This window comes from Drosophila miranda, chromosome 4 (assembly GCF_003369915.1).
Source record: "Drosophila miranda strain MSH22 chromosome 4, D.miranda_PacBio2.1, whole genome shotgun sequence".
Lineage (NCBI taxonomy): Eukaryota > Metazoa > Arthropoda > Insecta > Diptera > Drosophilidae > Drosophila > Drosophila miranda.
Window position 1 is genome coordinate 8064280 of NC_046677.1, and position 14369 is coordinate 8078648.

Consider the following 14369-nt stretch of genomic DNA (forward strand, 5'->3'; position numbering starts at 1 on the left):
ATTTTAGGCTATTAATGAATAATTTTTCTACAGGATTGGCTATTTTTAAATACTCCTATTTATTGTATTTTGACTGCAGCAAGGTTTAAAAAAAAAGGTCAACAAAAAATAAAAGCATAGCACGTAAGTGGGCATGCAATTTTACGACAGTTCAACACTTGTTGCTTGCCAACCGAGGTATGGCCAGCCTAAAAACCTATTTTCTTTGATTTTTGTTAAAACTGCTTTCAAACATTAATAATGACTTTTCTACTTACCTATTCAGGTATTTGGTTTGTTTTCGATTCGATCCCAATACCTATTTTTGGTCTCTGTAAGAAGACCATAAACTGCAAAATTGCAGACTGCCTAGTTTCTGCATTCCTTGGAGCCTGAGATGACAAAATTTCGTCAACTTTATAATATCATTTTCCCAAGGGTATGCAGAATGCTATTATTTTAGTTTGCATTTATATTTAAGTTACTCTTGGCCCCACCAAACCCACACGTTGCTGTAACTGCTCTTTGATTTGTTCGCCATCGGACACAAACTGTTTCTCCGCCAGACGCACCAGAGTTCGGCGCAGCTGTGACTTGACCTGCGTTACCCTTGTCGAATTAATTGCCGATATGGGGACAATGCTTTCGAATTTCAGCACCCGCTTGGGACGCACTTCCTCCGGGCAGTCCGCCAAGCCGCTGGACAAATCATCTATAATGGGTTTCACTTTGGTCAAAATGTCATGGGCGCCTTCTTTATCCATTTTGTTGAGCAGAAGGACACAGGGCTTTTCCAGCAATGAGGGATCGTACAGCTCCAGCTCTTTGTTGAGGGAATATATGTTGGCCAGGCAGTCCCTGTGCGGGTGCCGAGGACTAAGCTGAAAGCCGAATATGTCGACCATGAAGAGGAGCAATCGAGTGCGTTCGATGTGCTTGAGGAATTTGTGGCCCATACCAAAGTTGGCATGTGCACCCTCGATGAGACCGGGCAAATCGGCCAGGCTGATGGAGCGCAGATCCCCGTACTCTATGGTTCCAATCTGCGGCCGAATAGTGGTAACTAAAAGGACATTATTAAGTGGATTTAATCAATAAAGAGCCATTCTAAACTCACACGGATAAGCAGCAATCTTTGGCTTGGCATTGGACACTGCCTTGAGCAGGGTGCTCTTGCCGGCATTCGGAAATCCAACGAGACCCACGTCTGCGATGAGCTTCAGATCCAGGTTCACTATGCGATTCTCTCCCGGTCGGCCCAGGAAATTGTTGCCCGTACAGCCGCCAGTTCCACCACCCGCCACTATGCATTTGGCATCGTTTTCGTTCAAGTCTGCCAGCAGCTTCTGCTGTTCATCGTACACCTGCACTCCCACAGGTACTTCGATGCGCGTGTCGACGCCCCTTTTTCCAAAAATGCTCACTTTGCTGCTGTCCTCGCCGCTGCTGGCGGCCACACGTCTGTCTTTCAGTCCTTGTGCCAATTTCCGTAATGTCAATCCCTCTTTGGCCACAAAGTAAACACATCCGCCTTGACCGCCAACTCCTCCGTATTTCGGCAAACCATTACCGCCATGTCCACCTCGAACTGCAAGTCGCAATGTGTCCAGGAAGCTGGGACGGAAGTGAGCACGAGCGGGCTGCATATAACAGTCAATGGGTTGTATGGAAATCCCAACTTAAGCTGCATAATTACCGATTTATTTGATTTTAATAGGAATTTAAATATCTGAACCATCGTGCGGCATTATACAAGAGAGATGCGCTAAAAATATAAAGAAATATCGATAACTATTGCAATCAGCTGTTTTCCTGCACGAAATTGAATGGCAAATAAGAAGAAGTAGCCGGCCAAAACGTGAGCCAAAAAATTGTTTGTTGGAAAATGGAACCGGGAATCTGCTATATAAAACCAGAGTAAGGGCATGGTTGAAGTCTTTGCAATCTTTGTATTGATATGTATGATCTATTTGTAGATATCTGTTAACTGAAGCCAGTGGCGACAGTGAGGCAGCCACTCAGGAAAGCTCCGAAACCAACAAAAGAAAGCGCGCGGATGGGAATGGGGACCCTGAGGACTCTGGCGGGAAAAAACATAACAAAAAAGAACGCAAACGTGGCCAGAACAAGGCTAGTAAACGCTATAGTACTGAATGGTATATCAAGTCTTAGGATGAATTGTTTTTCTCCAAACAGAACCGTCCTGTGTTCAAGGAGGATCGTTATTCTCATCTTTGCCACTCTCTGATTGATGGACCAGGCGGCGATCCCTGTTCTCTGGCCAATTGTCGCTATGTCCACGATCTGGATGCCTTTCTGGCAGCCAAGGGCGAGGATTTGGGCTCGGAATGTTACGTGTATAGCACCAAAGGGTATTGTGGCCGCGGTGTCACATGTCGTTATGCCAAGGCGCACACAGACGACCAGGGAAGGAATATAAAGAAGGATGACTACGATGCAAAGGCCACTCAGACCACATTCAATGGGATTACCCCAGGTGAGTATCCTTTGGCGCTCACACAGATGGGTTGTACATAAACGTATATTTCCATAGACCTTCAGGTGCGTCTTCGGAAGCATGAATACAATTTGGACCGCAGCAAATTAATGATTGCTGTGGCAGAAAAGATTCGTGATGCCCGGAAGCAAAGGGAGCTGCAAGAGAAGAAACTGGAGGTGCAAGAGAAGAATCTGGAGTTGCAGAAAAAGATCAATCAGCAGGGTGACATCACGATAGACCACGAGGCAGAGTCTAAAGTTGCAAAAGCGCCTGCAGCAGACAGTGAGGCGTCCATTGGAAGTGCGGTCGATGATTCCCCTCTGGGGAGAGATGCTGACCGCAAGCCAGCCGTTGATTTTCGCGAGAAGCTCGTTCTCTCGCCACTGACCACCGTGGGCAACTTGCCTTTCCGCCGCATTTGCAAGGAGCTCGGTGCGGATATAACCTGCGGCGAGATGGCATGTGCTGTGCCCCTCCTTAAGGGCCTGGGCCAGGAGTGGGCTCTGACAAAGCGGCACGAGAGCGAGGACATATTTGGCGTTCAGCTGTGCGGGAACAATCCCAATGTCATCACCCAGGCAGCCCAAGTTCTGCAGGAGACGGCAAAGGTGGATTACATAGATCTCAATATCGGATGTCCCATTGATCTGATCTACCAGCAAGGAGGCGGTAGTGCTCTGATGAGGCGCACCAACATATTGGAGTTGGTCGTGCGCAGCTGTTCCTCGTTGTCCGAGCAGTTGCCATTTACCGTGAAGATGCGCACGGGAATCTATGCGGACAAGAGCGTAGCCCACGAGCTGGTGCCCCTAGTCGAGGAGTGGGGCGCCTCGGCCGTGACCCTGCATGGGCGTTCGCGCGAGCAGCGCTACACCAAGCACGCCAACTGGGAATACATCGAGCAGTGCGCCGCCACAGCCAAGCAAATGCCAATCATTGGCAACGGTGACATTCTCAGCTACGAGGACTATGTAGAGAGGCGAGCGCTGGCTCCTCATGTCAGCTCTGTGATGATTGGACGCGGGGCTCTCATCAAGCCATGGATATTTCAGGAGATCAAGCAGCAAAAGGCCTGGTCCCCCACATCAACGCAGCGCTTTGAGATGCTGCGTCGCTATTGCAACTATGGACTCGAGCACTGGGGATCGGACACGAAGGGTGTGGAGAGCACGCGACGGTTCCTACTCGAATGGCAATCATTCCTGTACCGCTACATACCGGAGGAGTTGCAGCAGACCCCACCACAGAAGATCAATGAAAGGCCCCAGAAATATAGAGGTCGCGACGAAATGGAGACCCTCATGAGTTCCGGCAATGCCGCAGATTGGGTGAAGCTCAGTGAAATGCTGCTGGGTCGGGTGCCAGAAGGGTTCAGCTTTGTGCCCAAGCACAAGGCTAATGCCTTTTAGACCCTATTTCTTGGAATATTATGCCTGACGTTTGAAAATTAAATTTCTTAATTGCAGGAATAATCGCACTTTAATTTATTATCACAATGGGACACATACAAACCTACATACATAAATACCTATAAAAAGTCTACTAAGCCCAGTCGATTTTTAGATTTCGTTCGAAGAAGTAATATCAATGCGCTGTTCCATTATATTCATATTATTGGATATAACCTTTGGGAGATCCCTGTCTAAAACATCACAGAATGAGGTGGAATACCAAGATGAGCAATCTCAGTGCGGTGGACCTAGATCTAGAGAATATCTATCAGATTGCCAAAACTGGATCTCATTTGGACTGAGTATCGGGTATAAATGTACAAAGAGCCGAGCCTCTAACTGCGACACACAACTTTCCTGCTGTTTTTATATTGAGTTGAGGTCCATTTTGTTATATTTTTTGTGTAGCCTTTGGGAGATCTCTGTCCCTTCTTTGATGTGATTTTTAGTAGCCAACTTAATACTCACTTATTTCCATTTCATCATCGCTGAATTGTTCATCGTAGAGAATATAAATTAGCTGCATTTTAGATTGCGTTGAGAGAAGTACTAGTAATGCGGTGTTCCATTGTTTTCATATTATTTGCGATACCCTTTGGGGGTTCCGTGTCACAGCATTGTGAGGTGAGTGCAACATTCAGTTTATTGACTACATAAATCTAAAGAACATTGAGGTGACCACAATAGGTGAGTGAATCTCAACACGAGTGCGGAGGATACTGTTACGGAGCTGTGAAACCGGTCCTGGAGTACCTAGCCATCTTGCAAAAGCGAGTGGAGAACTGCGAGGCCAAACAACCCGCAGATACTCTATCGAAAATCGGGCGAATTGATGAAAAGCTAGAGGCAGATGGCGATCCAGCAGGAGTTGGATTAAAGCTCTCAGTCCAAAGTTCACAAATTGGAGCAACAGCTGGATTCCGTTCGGAAAGAAATAGAAAAAACAAAACCCAAAAATAAATCATATTTACATCTTTTCAAAAAAATTGGTTCCAAATACTATTACATAGAAAATGAAATTAAAACGAACTGGATCGATGCATTGCTTAAATGCTGTAAGATGGGAGCTCATTTGGCGAGTCTACAAAGCGAGGAAGAGATGAAGGCACTCGACAGGATGCTGGACAGAAACAAGGGATATTGGATAGATCTGACCGATCTGAACACAGAAGGTGAGTTTATTTCGTCCACCACTGGCTTGAAGGGAACTTTTTTTTACTGGCGAGAACACGAACGAACCCAATAACAATAGCAACTCCGAAAATTGCGTCGAGCTACAGACCCATTCCGACGTAGGCGGGATGGATATGAACGACAGCCCCTGCGGTTCCGATTATATACACTTTATTTGCGAGGCATTTTTGGATTAATTGACGTTCAGATCACATCATAAGTGGTGTGACATGTGCAATTCAATAAAAACAATGATAACATTTACTATTCTAACAAACTAGTGTGTGAATTGATTATTTAGTTGGGCCGAAATCCCGGCGGTACTGCAATACCGGGCCAACCCGCGACAGAGGTGGAGCAAGCCCCTAGCACTCCGTCTGATTCCAAAAATCAGTTTAACATTTGTTGTTCTCCAATGGAGAAACTATCAGATGTTAAGCTGATAAGAACAGATACTACACTTTGATCTTAGCCATAAGGCCGAGAAGCGATAACTTGAAACTGGAAATCAGCCACCACCTGATGACTGTGCGGCTAGAATCGGTTGGGAATTCTAACGTCCACTTGGGAAGTGCATTTTTGTAGCCCTCTTCCAGGGGCAGGATATGAAAGAGAAGTCATTTAGGTACAAAATATCAAACTTGTGTTGGGTGTATTTATAAATTACAAAAGTAAAAGTCACTTTAAGTAGCTGAGCGCCTCCTCAACGTCCGCCTTGGAGCCGAGGAAGATGGGACTGCGCTCGTGTATCTTCTTGGGGACAATGTCTAGGATGCTGATCTTTCCGTCGCTGGCCAGGCCGCCGGCCTGGATCACTAGATAGGCCATGGGATTGCATTCGTAGAGTAGACGCAGCTTTCCATTTGGTGCGGACTTTGTGGCGGGGTAGATGAAGATGCCGCCGTATTTGATGGTGCGATGGACATCGGCCACCATGGAGCCCACGTAGCGGGCACCGTAGGGCTTGCCCTTGGTGGGATCCTTCTTTGCCGCCACATAATTGAACACTCCCGCCTCCCAGTCGCTGGCATAGCCCTCGTTGATCGAGTATATCTTTCCCTTCTCAGGGACACGCATGTTGGGGTCGGTGAGGATGAACTCGCCAATGGCCGGATCGTAGGTGAAGCCGTTCACTCCCGACGTTCCCAGTCCAAGGACTATGGCCGTGGCAGAGCCGTACAGAGCATAGCCGGCGGCCACCAGCTGGTTACCCGGCTGTAGGGCATCCTCGACGGTGGGCACGCCCTCGCTTTTCTTCCGGTATATGGAAAAGATGGAGCCAATCGACACCAGGCAGTCTATGTTGGAGGATCCGTCCAGCGGATCGAAGCAGACAATGTATTTTCCCTGCCAGAGTGGGAATAGAGTTCATCCATCTGCCTCAGCCACAGCTCCGATATCTCAACTGATTTCCTCACCTGTTTCTCTGTCTCCACCTCGATCACATGCTCGTTCTCCTCGGATACCATGAGGCAGGTGGTGTAGGATGACTTGAGCATGTTGATGAACAGATCGTTGGAGAGCACATCCAGCTTCTTGACCTCCTCGCCCTGGACATTCACATCCCCGGCAATTCCATGGAGCTTGGCAATACCAGCCTTCCGCACCGCCGATGCCGTCGCCTTGATCGCTGTCTGGATGCAGTTGAGAAGCTGGGACAGATCTCCAGTGGCGTTCTTGAACTTTTTCTGCTCCTGGAGCACAAAACGCGTCAGCGTCATGGCATTGGAGTCGAAAACATTGCCCTGTTGGGTCATTTTTGCTGTTTATGAATGAAATTGAATTATAATTTGGATTCATGGATTCATTGGAAAAAGGAGGGGATTAGGAGAGCATGCTACGGTTTGTGAACAAAGAAACATAAAAGATTTTCTTGAAATTCCGCGTCTATAATTAAATTAATCTCACCAGAAGAGATCAATGTTAAAGTTCAGAAAAATATAGTCTGATTATTTTATGTGATTTTATTCAGAGATTAAGAATAATTACCTATAAGTGGTTAAAAGTTAGCACTATACAGCTTTATAATTATATAAATTATTCAAGTAAACGTAATATTGGAATAACGATTAGTACAACACATGCAATTCATACATAAATTAGGGTTTATAATCTCTATAATGTAGCATTTGGGGTGGCTTTTGCAAGATTATTTTGGATTTCGGGACAGGCAGGAAAAACAGGTTTAGGGATGGGCTGGATCATCAATACAGTTTAGTATTTAGTGGTACAACGGGCTGCGTAAGTATTGGAAGTGGAACAACAGGTTGCCTAAGATCTATTAGGTACAGAATATTGCTGCGGATTGGAGGAAGCTGCAGGCTGTGAAAGGACAGGCAGGAGAGGCAACAGCAGGGCGGCAGGGAGTTTGGAAGCAGGAAGTGCCTTCACTTACAATTACCGTTACTGGCCGCCATTATCGGTTGGACACTCTAAATTACGGATACGAGTATGCTGTGGTTCCTGTGGGGATCCATCAAAATACAAACAAATTATAATTTGCCACACTGTGTGCCCTTTCCGATGGTTGTGAAGGTCAAAGCGGGTACCCTATCGGCGTACCCTCTGTTCTGATAGATACATAGAAAGATAGGGGCTTCATGATTGTTTTTTTTTTGGGTGTCTTGTCGCATAAAAAGCAATCATTATAAGAAAACTTGTAGCTTTTCATGTATTTCTTGGTTGTTCTTTTGAAATATAAAAATTCCGACACTACAGAGTATATAGATTTGAACAGAATAAAAGTTTCTGTAAAAACAAGACACTTTTTTTGTTTTTATAGTTCCTGCGAATATAACATTGTTTTTTTTCCGATTACGGAGATTTATTTCATTCCAAATTATAATGTAAAGTAATGATCACTCCTAGCAAGGGTATCAAAAGATTCGGTTTTCGATTGTGGCATTCACTTCTTGTTTATTTTTATTTATTTTTGACTTTGCTGATAACCTGTTTGTCCCACAAAACTATATATGTACATATGTATGTACATATTGGGACATATTCGTATCAAGGAAAGTTGTATAAAACCGGAACCACAAAATATTTAATATTTTTTAGCAAATCCAATTTTTAATATACCGACACGTGCCCCCTTATTTATTTTTGGAACGTTGCCGAGGAACACATGATTAGCCACCGTATCGTCTATAAGTAAACGCTTTATTTATATCGTATATACGTAAACGAGTACCACTATCATTCATCTATTCAAGTGATGTGAATGATTTAATTTTTAGGGCTTGTGCCTAACATTTCTTTGACCCCTTGGACAATGCTTTTGTGGAGCTTCTTAAGAACCAAAATACACTTTCACTTACAACACAAAACAGATCTATAGATTAAGGCAAAACGAAAACGAGGCAAACACCGCAGTCGACGGCGGTACTAAAGAGACTGCCGGAACCGAGCTGTGCGTTTATACGATTTTAGTCCACGTCCCCAAGACTACAGCGAGGCCCCAACGTCACAGCTTGTACCCTTCCTCAGCAAAGGTATTACGATTTGAAAAGCAGCTTGTCATGCTGAATATTCAGAGAAACATCTCTTAATCAGTATCAACGGAGAATAGTTGATTGTGTCAAAAAACAAGTCTAAAGACGATAGAAATAGCATTGCTCACTAAAATTTAAGGGGATCGGAAGACTAAATAATATACAAAAAAAAAACCTTTTTGTGTCTGATTTGATCGTATTTTCATTTAAAAATAATAGACCTCATAGAGTATTAAAAGCATGGGCGGTTCGAAACTATCATTTCTCTCTTGTTTTGCTTTTTTCCACTGACAGATAGCATGTAAATTTCGTATACAACAAGAGACAGAGAGAGAGAGAGAGAGAGTGAGAGAGAGATTATATGAGGGGTAATAGGGAAGAGAGATTCGATGGGAAAAGAGCGAGTGCAGATGTGTCGATAAGAAAAAAGTGCAGGAGCTTTGCTAGTGAGAGCAAGAGATAGTGCAGATGGGGAGACAGAGATGGAAATAAAAGTGGAGTGTGGAGCGGCGAGCATATGGATTGAGAGCTTAGGCACCAGAAACGAAGCAAAGGAAGAGAGAGAGAGTTTTCATGGGAGAGAGAGCGATTTTATACATACATACATACATATATGCTTCGATAAAGAAGATCCAAAGCCGTAGAACCTCTTATCATAATGTCATTTCGCCCTATCGTTTCTTGTGGTAAAAACCAGTTTTTCACTCAGACCAAAACAATTTTGATTAAATAAAGAGTTTTCGTGCTCAGTAGTACTTGAAAATAATAATAATATATGATTTGGATATTTCTGAACTAATTAAATTTGTGGTAACATTTGAAAAAAACATAAATTGTGTGATTCATTCTTTAACACATAACAGATTTGGCAACCAAAAAGATGGTGCTATATATTTATTTATGTAGCACCCTATATACTTTCTTCTGGTTAAACATTATGTGACAAAATATCAAACACTCGGCGGTTAGTCGTAAGTGAGTGATTTGTATTACCAAAGCGATCGATTGCACGTCTGGGAGGCTCGTCCACAGTCCCAGTTTGTTGTTCATAAACCCTATCAATCCTACTGATAACAATCTTTAGAATACTAGGACTTTCCTTTCTACAAAGTATTATAGGTCCGGTCTGTTCTGTATTTCTGGTGGCTGCCCGTCTCGTCATTGCTTCGACCTTAGAACCATATATCATTTTATGGTTATCTCTCGATTTCTGTTAATTTGTCCACGATTAGATTGTGTCTTTAAATTAGAAAATTAACCACAAAATGCTCTACAAATAAATATAAATAAATTATGTAGAAAAGTCTAGGAACAGTATATTGAATTATACTTGTAGATCTGTTAATCAGTTCAGTCAGTGCCAATCCGATTCGAATAGATATTTGCACTTTGATTCTGTGACGTAAGGAAACGATTCAAACGATAATCAAACATAGGGGCGGGTGAGCTCAAGATGGGAATAATTATAAAATGTACGACTAAAATAGGTGAAATCTACTATGGTGGAAAAGATCAAACAAATTTGTATCAGGCAATCATATTTCAGGCAGGGAAGTTTTACTTACCATCTATTTAAAATGATTAAACCCATATGTTAATCTATAAAGATGATGTATCGTATATCCCAGTGACTACTTCCCTTTTGAAACACTCAGATGTTGTAACCGGTGAGAGCATTCCTGTTAACCCTTAATTAGCAATCAATTGGAAACATTTAACATTCACTTTCCGCACACAGGGAACACACGGAACGAGGAACAATAAGTGTCTCTCCACTAAAATGGCTGGCTGGAAAACCCGCAATTATTTTGCCATTGTTAAGAGCACTCTTCCCAAGAGCATCTATCCACCCCAAAATGCTGGAGGAGTTTCTGTAATATAACGCCCACCCGGAAGGCACTTGGCCATGCGCAGAAGGGGCGTGGCAGTCACTCAACCCTATACACAAATGCGCGATATTTAACCTTATTAGTTGCTACTTTTTGTTGGCACTCAATTGGATTTGATTGCCCATTGCCCATAGATTGGGCATAGAGAGGGTTCCGAGTCCGAGTAGTACCAATTTAAGACCTATTTTGTCATGATTCTGTTATTTTTTCTTTATTTTAAGCACTAGCACACATCGTCATGGAGCTGCCAATATAGGTAGGTTTTTTAGGAGTAGAGAAGAATTTCTTAAAATGGAAGTACTTGAATACAATCACTAAATTTGATTAGGTTTGTGGTTATTAAATATATCACTTAGACATAGCTCGTGACTAGACAGCAACTCGTTCAACTCGTTGATCCGTACTTATCGGTATTTACAGGATGTCTGGCTTTAACGGTCTTAAATGGGGAATAATAATATTTATTTTAAGGAATTTTTAAAAAAGAAAGGATCACAAAAAAAGTGTTGACTATTCTTTGGAAAAATCATTGGTAAAATAATAGCTTAAATACCAAATATAAGGACTATATTTTATAAAGAAGAAATGTTTTAAAAATTAAAGTTCGGATCAGAAATACTATTAAGGTTCTTACAGTTCTTTAACGTTACTTTGTGTTTTAAATGATTCGGAATATTAAACTTATGATACGGAAATGCCATTCATTTTCGTCAGTTTTAAATATTTTAGAACGTTGTAACTATTTAAAACCATAGGTTTCACAACAAAAAATATATTTAAAAAATTAAATAATAGATAATAAGCAAAAACTTAAATATAGATAGATACCTTTAGAAATTCCTTCCATTTCCCCATTTACAACAACGAAATAGCTCTCATCGATCGAACAGATTTGATCAGCTATCTATCAAGGGTCTATGAGAGTTGATATAACTTTGTGTCCCCCACAATGTCCACATCGCTGGAGTTATCCTCATCCTCGCTGTCCGCCTCCAGGTCGGAATAGCCGTCCGTGGAGTAGCCCTGCTGGAGGAAGCACATCTGAAGCTGTTGCTGCGGATTGGGGGTTTGACTGGGGGTGCTACCAGCACCACCGCCGCCGCCGGCACTGGCCGCAGAGCCCATCTTGGAGCTGTGTTTGGAGACGTCCGTGGAGGCAGAGGAGGCATCGCCAGGCTGCTGTTTACCAGTGCTGCAGCCGCCTAGTTCGGTGCGTGAGAAGTCAACGGGTTCTAGAGAGTAGAGAAAGTCGAAGAAATTTGCACAAATTTTAGAACTAATTTGATTTGCGAAGAAACTTGAGCAAAACTTTGGGCAACTCTAAAAGCCAGCAGCCAATAGCCAAAGGAGCAAGGGCTAATTGAAGGTCCAAAAAGTTCCTCAAAGAAAGTTCCAAGTTCTGTTGCAAGAAAGGGGGCTTCCCTTACCATTGGCATTGTCACGTCGTCGCAGCTGCTTCTTGTGCTTCATCCGACGGTTCTGGAACCAGGTCTTCACCTGCGTCTCACTTAGACCCAGAGCTGTGGCCAGCTCCACTCTCTCTGGGGTGGACAGATACCGCTGTGCCTCAAAGCGCTTCTCCAGGCCGGACAACTGGGGATCGCTGAACACAGTGCGGGCCTTGCGCCGCCGGCAATGTCGCAGAGCATTCACACCCATCCCGAGGCCCAGGGCCAGCTCTGGCACACAGCCGGGCGGCCCAAAGAAGGGCGCTCCCCCAAACAGGCTGGCTGGAAAACATTTCATTAATTTCATTATAGTTTATAGGAAAGGAAAACTTTTTGGGTGTTAATGGCTATCGACACGGACGAGGGTCATGCAAATAGTTTAAGTTTTCGTGTGGCACTCACCTTGTGAGAGAAAATAGGGATCAACCGACTTGTATGTGCCCGACGACGGCGACAGATAGCCCAGGGTCATTTGCAGGAAGCCATGGTCCGTGTAGGCCGCACTGGGATACAGAACTCCTCCATTGGGCCCTCCTCCGTTTGGCGGCGGTGGAGGCGGTGGCTGTGGTGCTGGCGGAAGCGGTGCTGCTCCTGAATGGCCCCCCGCTGATCCCAACTGTTGGGAAGCTGGTTCTCCGGAAGAATTGCCGTAATGAGAGGCTCCAGCACGTGAATGATGGCTGCCACTGGAAGTTGGTAGGAGTTTTATTGAATTTGAAGAGGATTGAGGTCCTGGAGTCGAATATACTATGAGGTATCTCCTAGTGTCCCTTATTTTGTTAGAACTAAGCTTTAATTTCCGTAATACACTTTCAAATTTTAAGAAACTGATCTTTAAATAACTTTGAAATCACTTGAACTAACAGCGCTGATTCTTACTATTGGAAACTGCATTCCCATCTTGAAAATAAGTATCAAATATATTTTATACTAAACTTTTAATAAAGTATAAAATATTATTTACTTATAACATAAATATATTCTGGATCTTTTCACTTTTAACGTGGTTTCATTCATTTAAAATTAATATCTTTTTGTTGTCTAAACGGATACGCTTATCCTTGAATGCATTTATTTTTCCCCCATACTTCCCAATTTTCTGAAAACTCTACATTAAACAATGTCAATACAATGAAAAAGATTAATATGTAGTATACAGTTCCATTAAGTTCTATAATTTTGCAGATCATATGTTTTCAACGCAACTCCACTCGTTATCAAAAATAGTTATGTTCAATAAACTTTCCATAGAAGTTGTAAGTTTATTATTTGATTTAATTAATAAAGTATATCCAGAATGAATATTTTTAAAACAACTCCTTCATTCCATTAGCTCTTCCTTTTGTTAAGTTTGTTAAATTTGTTCCTAATTTGTAACTTTTGATATCTGAACTAATTTGCTTTAATTTTCTCTCCAATATACTTAATTTTTCCATTTAAATCTCTCAAAGGTCAGGGTTGTATGTATATCTTCACTAACCGTTGACTATTGTGCAGGGACTTGGCATAGTCCTCGTTGCCATATCCCGACGCTGCTCCCTGGCCGCCGCGTGTGGATGCCGTCGCGGATGAGGATGCAGTCGATGCCGATGTTTGATGCGTTGCGTGTGGCGCCGCCGCCGTCGGATGGTGATGCTGCTTCTGGGTATTATTGTCGTACGATGTGGCAAAGGAGCTCCTGCTGGCGCTTTTCCCCGCATTCTTGACGCACTTTTGAGTGTTATTATTGTTGCTGTTATTATTCACATTATTATTGCTATTATTGCTATTGGCACTATTCAAATTTTGAAACAATATATGCTCGATGGAGAATGGCGTTTTTGTGGTCAACATTGTGGTTGCATTGCTCCCCTTATTGTTGCCATGTGCATCCACGGGACTACTCCTCAAACCGTTTTCATTAAGCATTGACATGTGTGTGTAGATCAGATCGACTCGAAGTTCAGAATGGAGTGCGAATACGTATACGGATAGCGATGCGGATAGAGATGGCGGACCGTGTGTGCAGGAGTATGTATGTCCTTGTGCGGAGACGCGCTTATGTTGTTTACTCGTTGACGGTCGCGTTGAGTTTGTGGCAATCACCGCACATCAACCAGCAAATTGCTCTAAACGAGTCTCCACGAATGTGCAAAAGGCAGAGAGCGAGAGAGATGCTGTTGCTTCCACTAATCAGAGACAGAGACAGACAGATGCGATGCAGATCCTGGGCAGGGGTTGAGGTTGCAATCCACCCTAGCCACCGCCACCCGGGCCAATGCAGTTTCAGCCGCCGCTCCGCTCCGTTTGTGGTGTCCGCTTAGATCCAAAATACGAGCACTCCCGTACGCCCGTATGCCATAATCCACGGACTCTACTCTGGACCTGTGAAACACACCCCCAATTTGCATGTGCGCCTTCTTGGGGGTATGCTATGGTCGTCTCTGTCGCTCAAA

The 14369-nt window shown here is 43.5% G+C and overlaps 5 protein-coding genes and 1 non-coding gene across 8 annotated transcripts; 2 read left to right on the top strand and 4 right to left on the bottom strand.

The window, feature by feature from the left end:
* Positions 1 to 42: 42 nt before the first annotated feature.
* On the bottom strand, positions 43 to 1744 carry LOC108163200 (GTP-binding protein 10 homolog). Its single transcript, XM_017298346.2, has 3 exons — positions 1676 to 1744; positions 1097 to 1619; positions 43 to 1042 (listed from the first exon to the last, which is right to left on the bottom strand). Exons 1-3 carry the CDS (start codon positions 1715 to 1717, stop codon positions 456 to 458), a joined length of 1152 nt encoding a protein of 383 aa, XP_017153835.1. The 5' UTR covers positions 1718 to 1744; the 3' UTR covers positions 43 to 455.
* Positions 1745 to 1791: 47 nt separating this feature from the next.
* LOC108163199 (tRNA-dihydrouridine(47) synthase [NAD(P)(+)]-like) lies at positions 1792 to 3944 on the top strand. The gene is made up of 4 exons (XM_017298345.2): positions 1792 to 1896; positions 1956 to 2109; positions 2176 to 2476; positions 2534 to 3944. Exons 1-4 carry the CDS (start codon positions 1865 to 1867, stop codon positions 3886 to 3888), a joined length of 1842 nt encoding a protein of 613 aa, XP_017153834.1. The 5' UTR covers positions 1792 to 1864; the 3' UTR covers positions 3889 to 3944.
* A 100-nt stretch (positions 3945 to 4044) lies between these two features.
* Positions 4045 to 5017, top strand: LOC117188723. Its single transcript, XM_033393001.1, has 2 exons — positions 4045 to 4554; positions 4618 to 5017. The coding sequence occupies exons 1-2, from the start codon at positions 4486 to 4488 to the stop codon at positions 4888 to 4890; spliced, it is 342 nt and encodes a 113-aa protein (XP_033248892.1). The 5' UTR covers positions 4045 to 4485; the 3' UTR covers positions 4891 to 5017.
* A 382-nt stretch (positions 5018 to 5399) lies between these two features.
* On the bottom strand, positions 5400 to 5595 carry LOC117189183. Its single transcript, XR_004473239.1, has one exon. It is a non-coding gene; the product is annotated as a U2 spliceosomal RNA (small nuclear RNA).
* Positions 5596 to 5723: 128 nt separating this feature from the next.
* On the bottom strand, positions 5724 to 8528 carry LOC108163202 (fructose-1,6-bisphosphatase 1). Of its 3 annotated transcripts, none has more exons than XM_017298348.2 (4): positions 8424 to 8513; positions 7505 to 7566; positions 6522 to 6865; positions 5724 to 6450 (listed from the first exon to the last, which is right to left on the bottom strand). In XM_017298348.2, exons 2-4 carry the CDS (start codon positions 7518 to 7520, stop codon positions 5782 to 5784), a joined length of 1029 nt encoding a protein of 342 aa, XP_017153837.1. In that variant the 5' UTR covers positions 7521 to 7566; positions 8424 to 8513; the 3' UTR covers positions 5724 to 5781. The 3 variants fall into 3 exon arrangements, with proteins under 3 accessions (XP_017153837.1, XP_017153836.1, XP_017153838.1); XM_017298347.2 differs by having other exon boundaries at positions 7499 to 7566; XM_017298349.2 differs by lacking the exon at positions 7505 to 7566 and having other exon boundaries at positions 8424 to 8528.
* A 2742-nt stretch (positions 8529 to 11270) lies between these two features.
* Positions 11271 to 14163, bottom strand: LOC108161514 (brain-specific homeobox protein). The gene is made up of 4 exons (XM_017295791.2): positions 13415 to 14163; positions 12337 to 12620; positions 11914 to 12216; positions 11271 to 11718 (listed from the first exon to the last, which is right to left on the bottom strand). The coding sequence occupies exons 1-4, from the start codon at positions 13846 to 13848 to the stop codon at positions 11402 to 11404; spliced, it is 1338 nt and encodes a 445-aa protein (XP_017151280.1). The 5' UTR covers positions 13849 to 14163; the 3' UTR covers positions 11271 to 11401.
* Positions 14164 to 14369: the final 206 nt, after the last annotated feature.

Bases quoted from the DNA above. Each gene is read 5' to 3' on its own strand.
- LOC108163199 (XM_017298345.2), top strand. From the start codon at position 1,865: ATGGAACCGGGAATCTGCTATATAAAACCAGA. The intron at 1,897-1,955 runs GTAAGGGCATGG...ATCTATTTGTAG, and splicing joins ATCTGCTATATAAAACCAGA to ATATCTGTTAACTGAAGCCA. The intron at 2,477-2,533 runs GTGAGTATCCTT...ATATTTCCATAG, and splicing joins ATTCAATGGGATTACCCCAG to ACCTTCAGGTGCGTCTTCGG.
- LOC117188723 (XM_033393001.1), top strand. From the start codon at position 4,486: ATGCGGTGTTCCATTGTTTTCATATTATTTGCGATACCCTTTGGGGGT. The intron at 4,555-4,617 runs GTGAGTGCAACA...TGACCACAATAG, and splicing joins CCGTGTCACAGCATTGTGAG to GTGAGTGAATCTCAACACGA.
- LOC108163200 (XM_017298346.2), bottom strand. From the start codon at position 1,717: ATGGTTCAGATATTTAAATTCCTATTAAAATCAAATAAATCG. The intron at 1,620-1,675 runs GTAATTATGCAG...TGTTATATGCAG, and splicing joins TATTAAAATCAAATAAATCG to CCCGCTCGTGCTCACTTCCG. The intron at 1,043-1,096 runs GTGAGTTTAGAA...ATGTCCTTTTAG, and splicing joins AAAGATTGCTGCTTATCCGT to TTACCACTATTCGGCCGCAG.
- LOC108163202 (XM_017298347.2), bottom strand. From the start codon at position 7,520: ATGGCGGCCAGTAACGGTAATT. The intron at 6,866-7,498 runs GTAAGTGAAGGC...ATTCATAAACAG, and splicing joins GGCGGCCAGTAACGGTAATT to CAAAAATGACCCAACAGGGC. The intron at 6,451-6,521 runs GTGAGGAAATCA...CCACTCTGGCAG, and splicing joins AGGTGGAGACAGAGAAACAG to GGAAAATACATTGTCTGCTT.
- LOC108161514 (XM_017295791.2), bottom strand. From the start codon at position 13,848: ATGTCAATGCTTAATGAAAACGGTTTGAGGAGTAGTCCCGTGGATGCA. The intron at 12,621-13,414 runs GTTAGTGAAGAT...ACCAACTTCCAG, and splicing joins TCCCTGCACAATAGTCAACG to TGGCAGCCATCATTCACGTG. The intron at 11,719-11,913 runs GTAAGGGAAGCC...TCTACTCTCTAG, and splicing joins ACGACGTGACAATGCCAATG to AACCCGTTGACTTCTCACGC.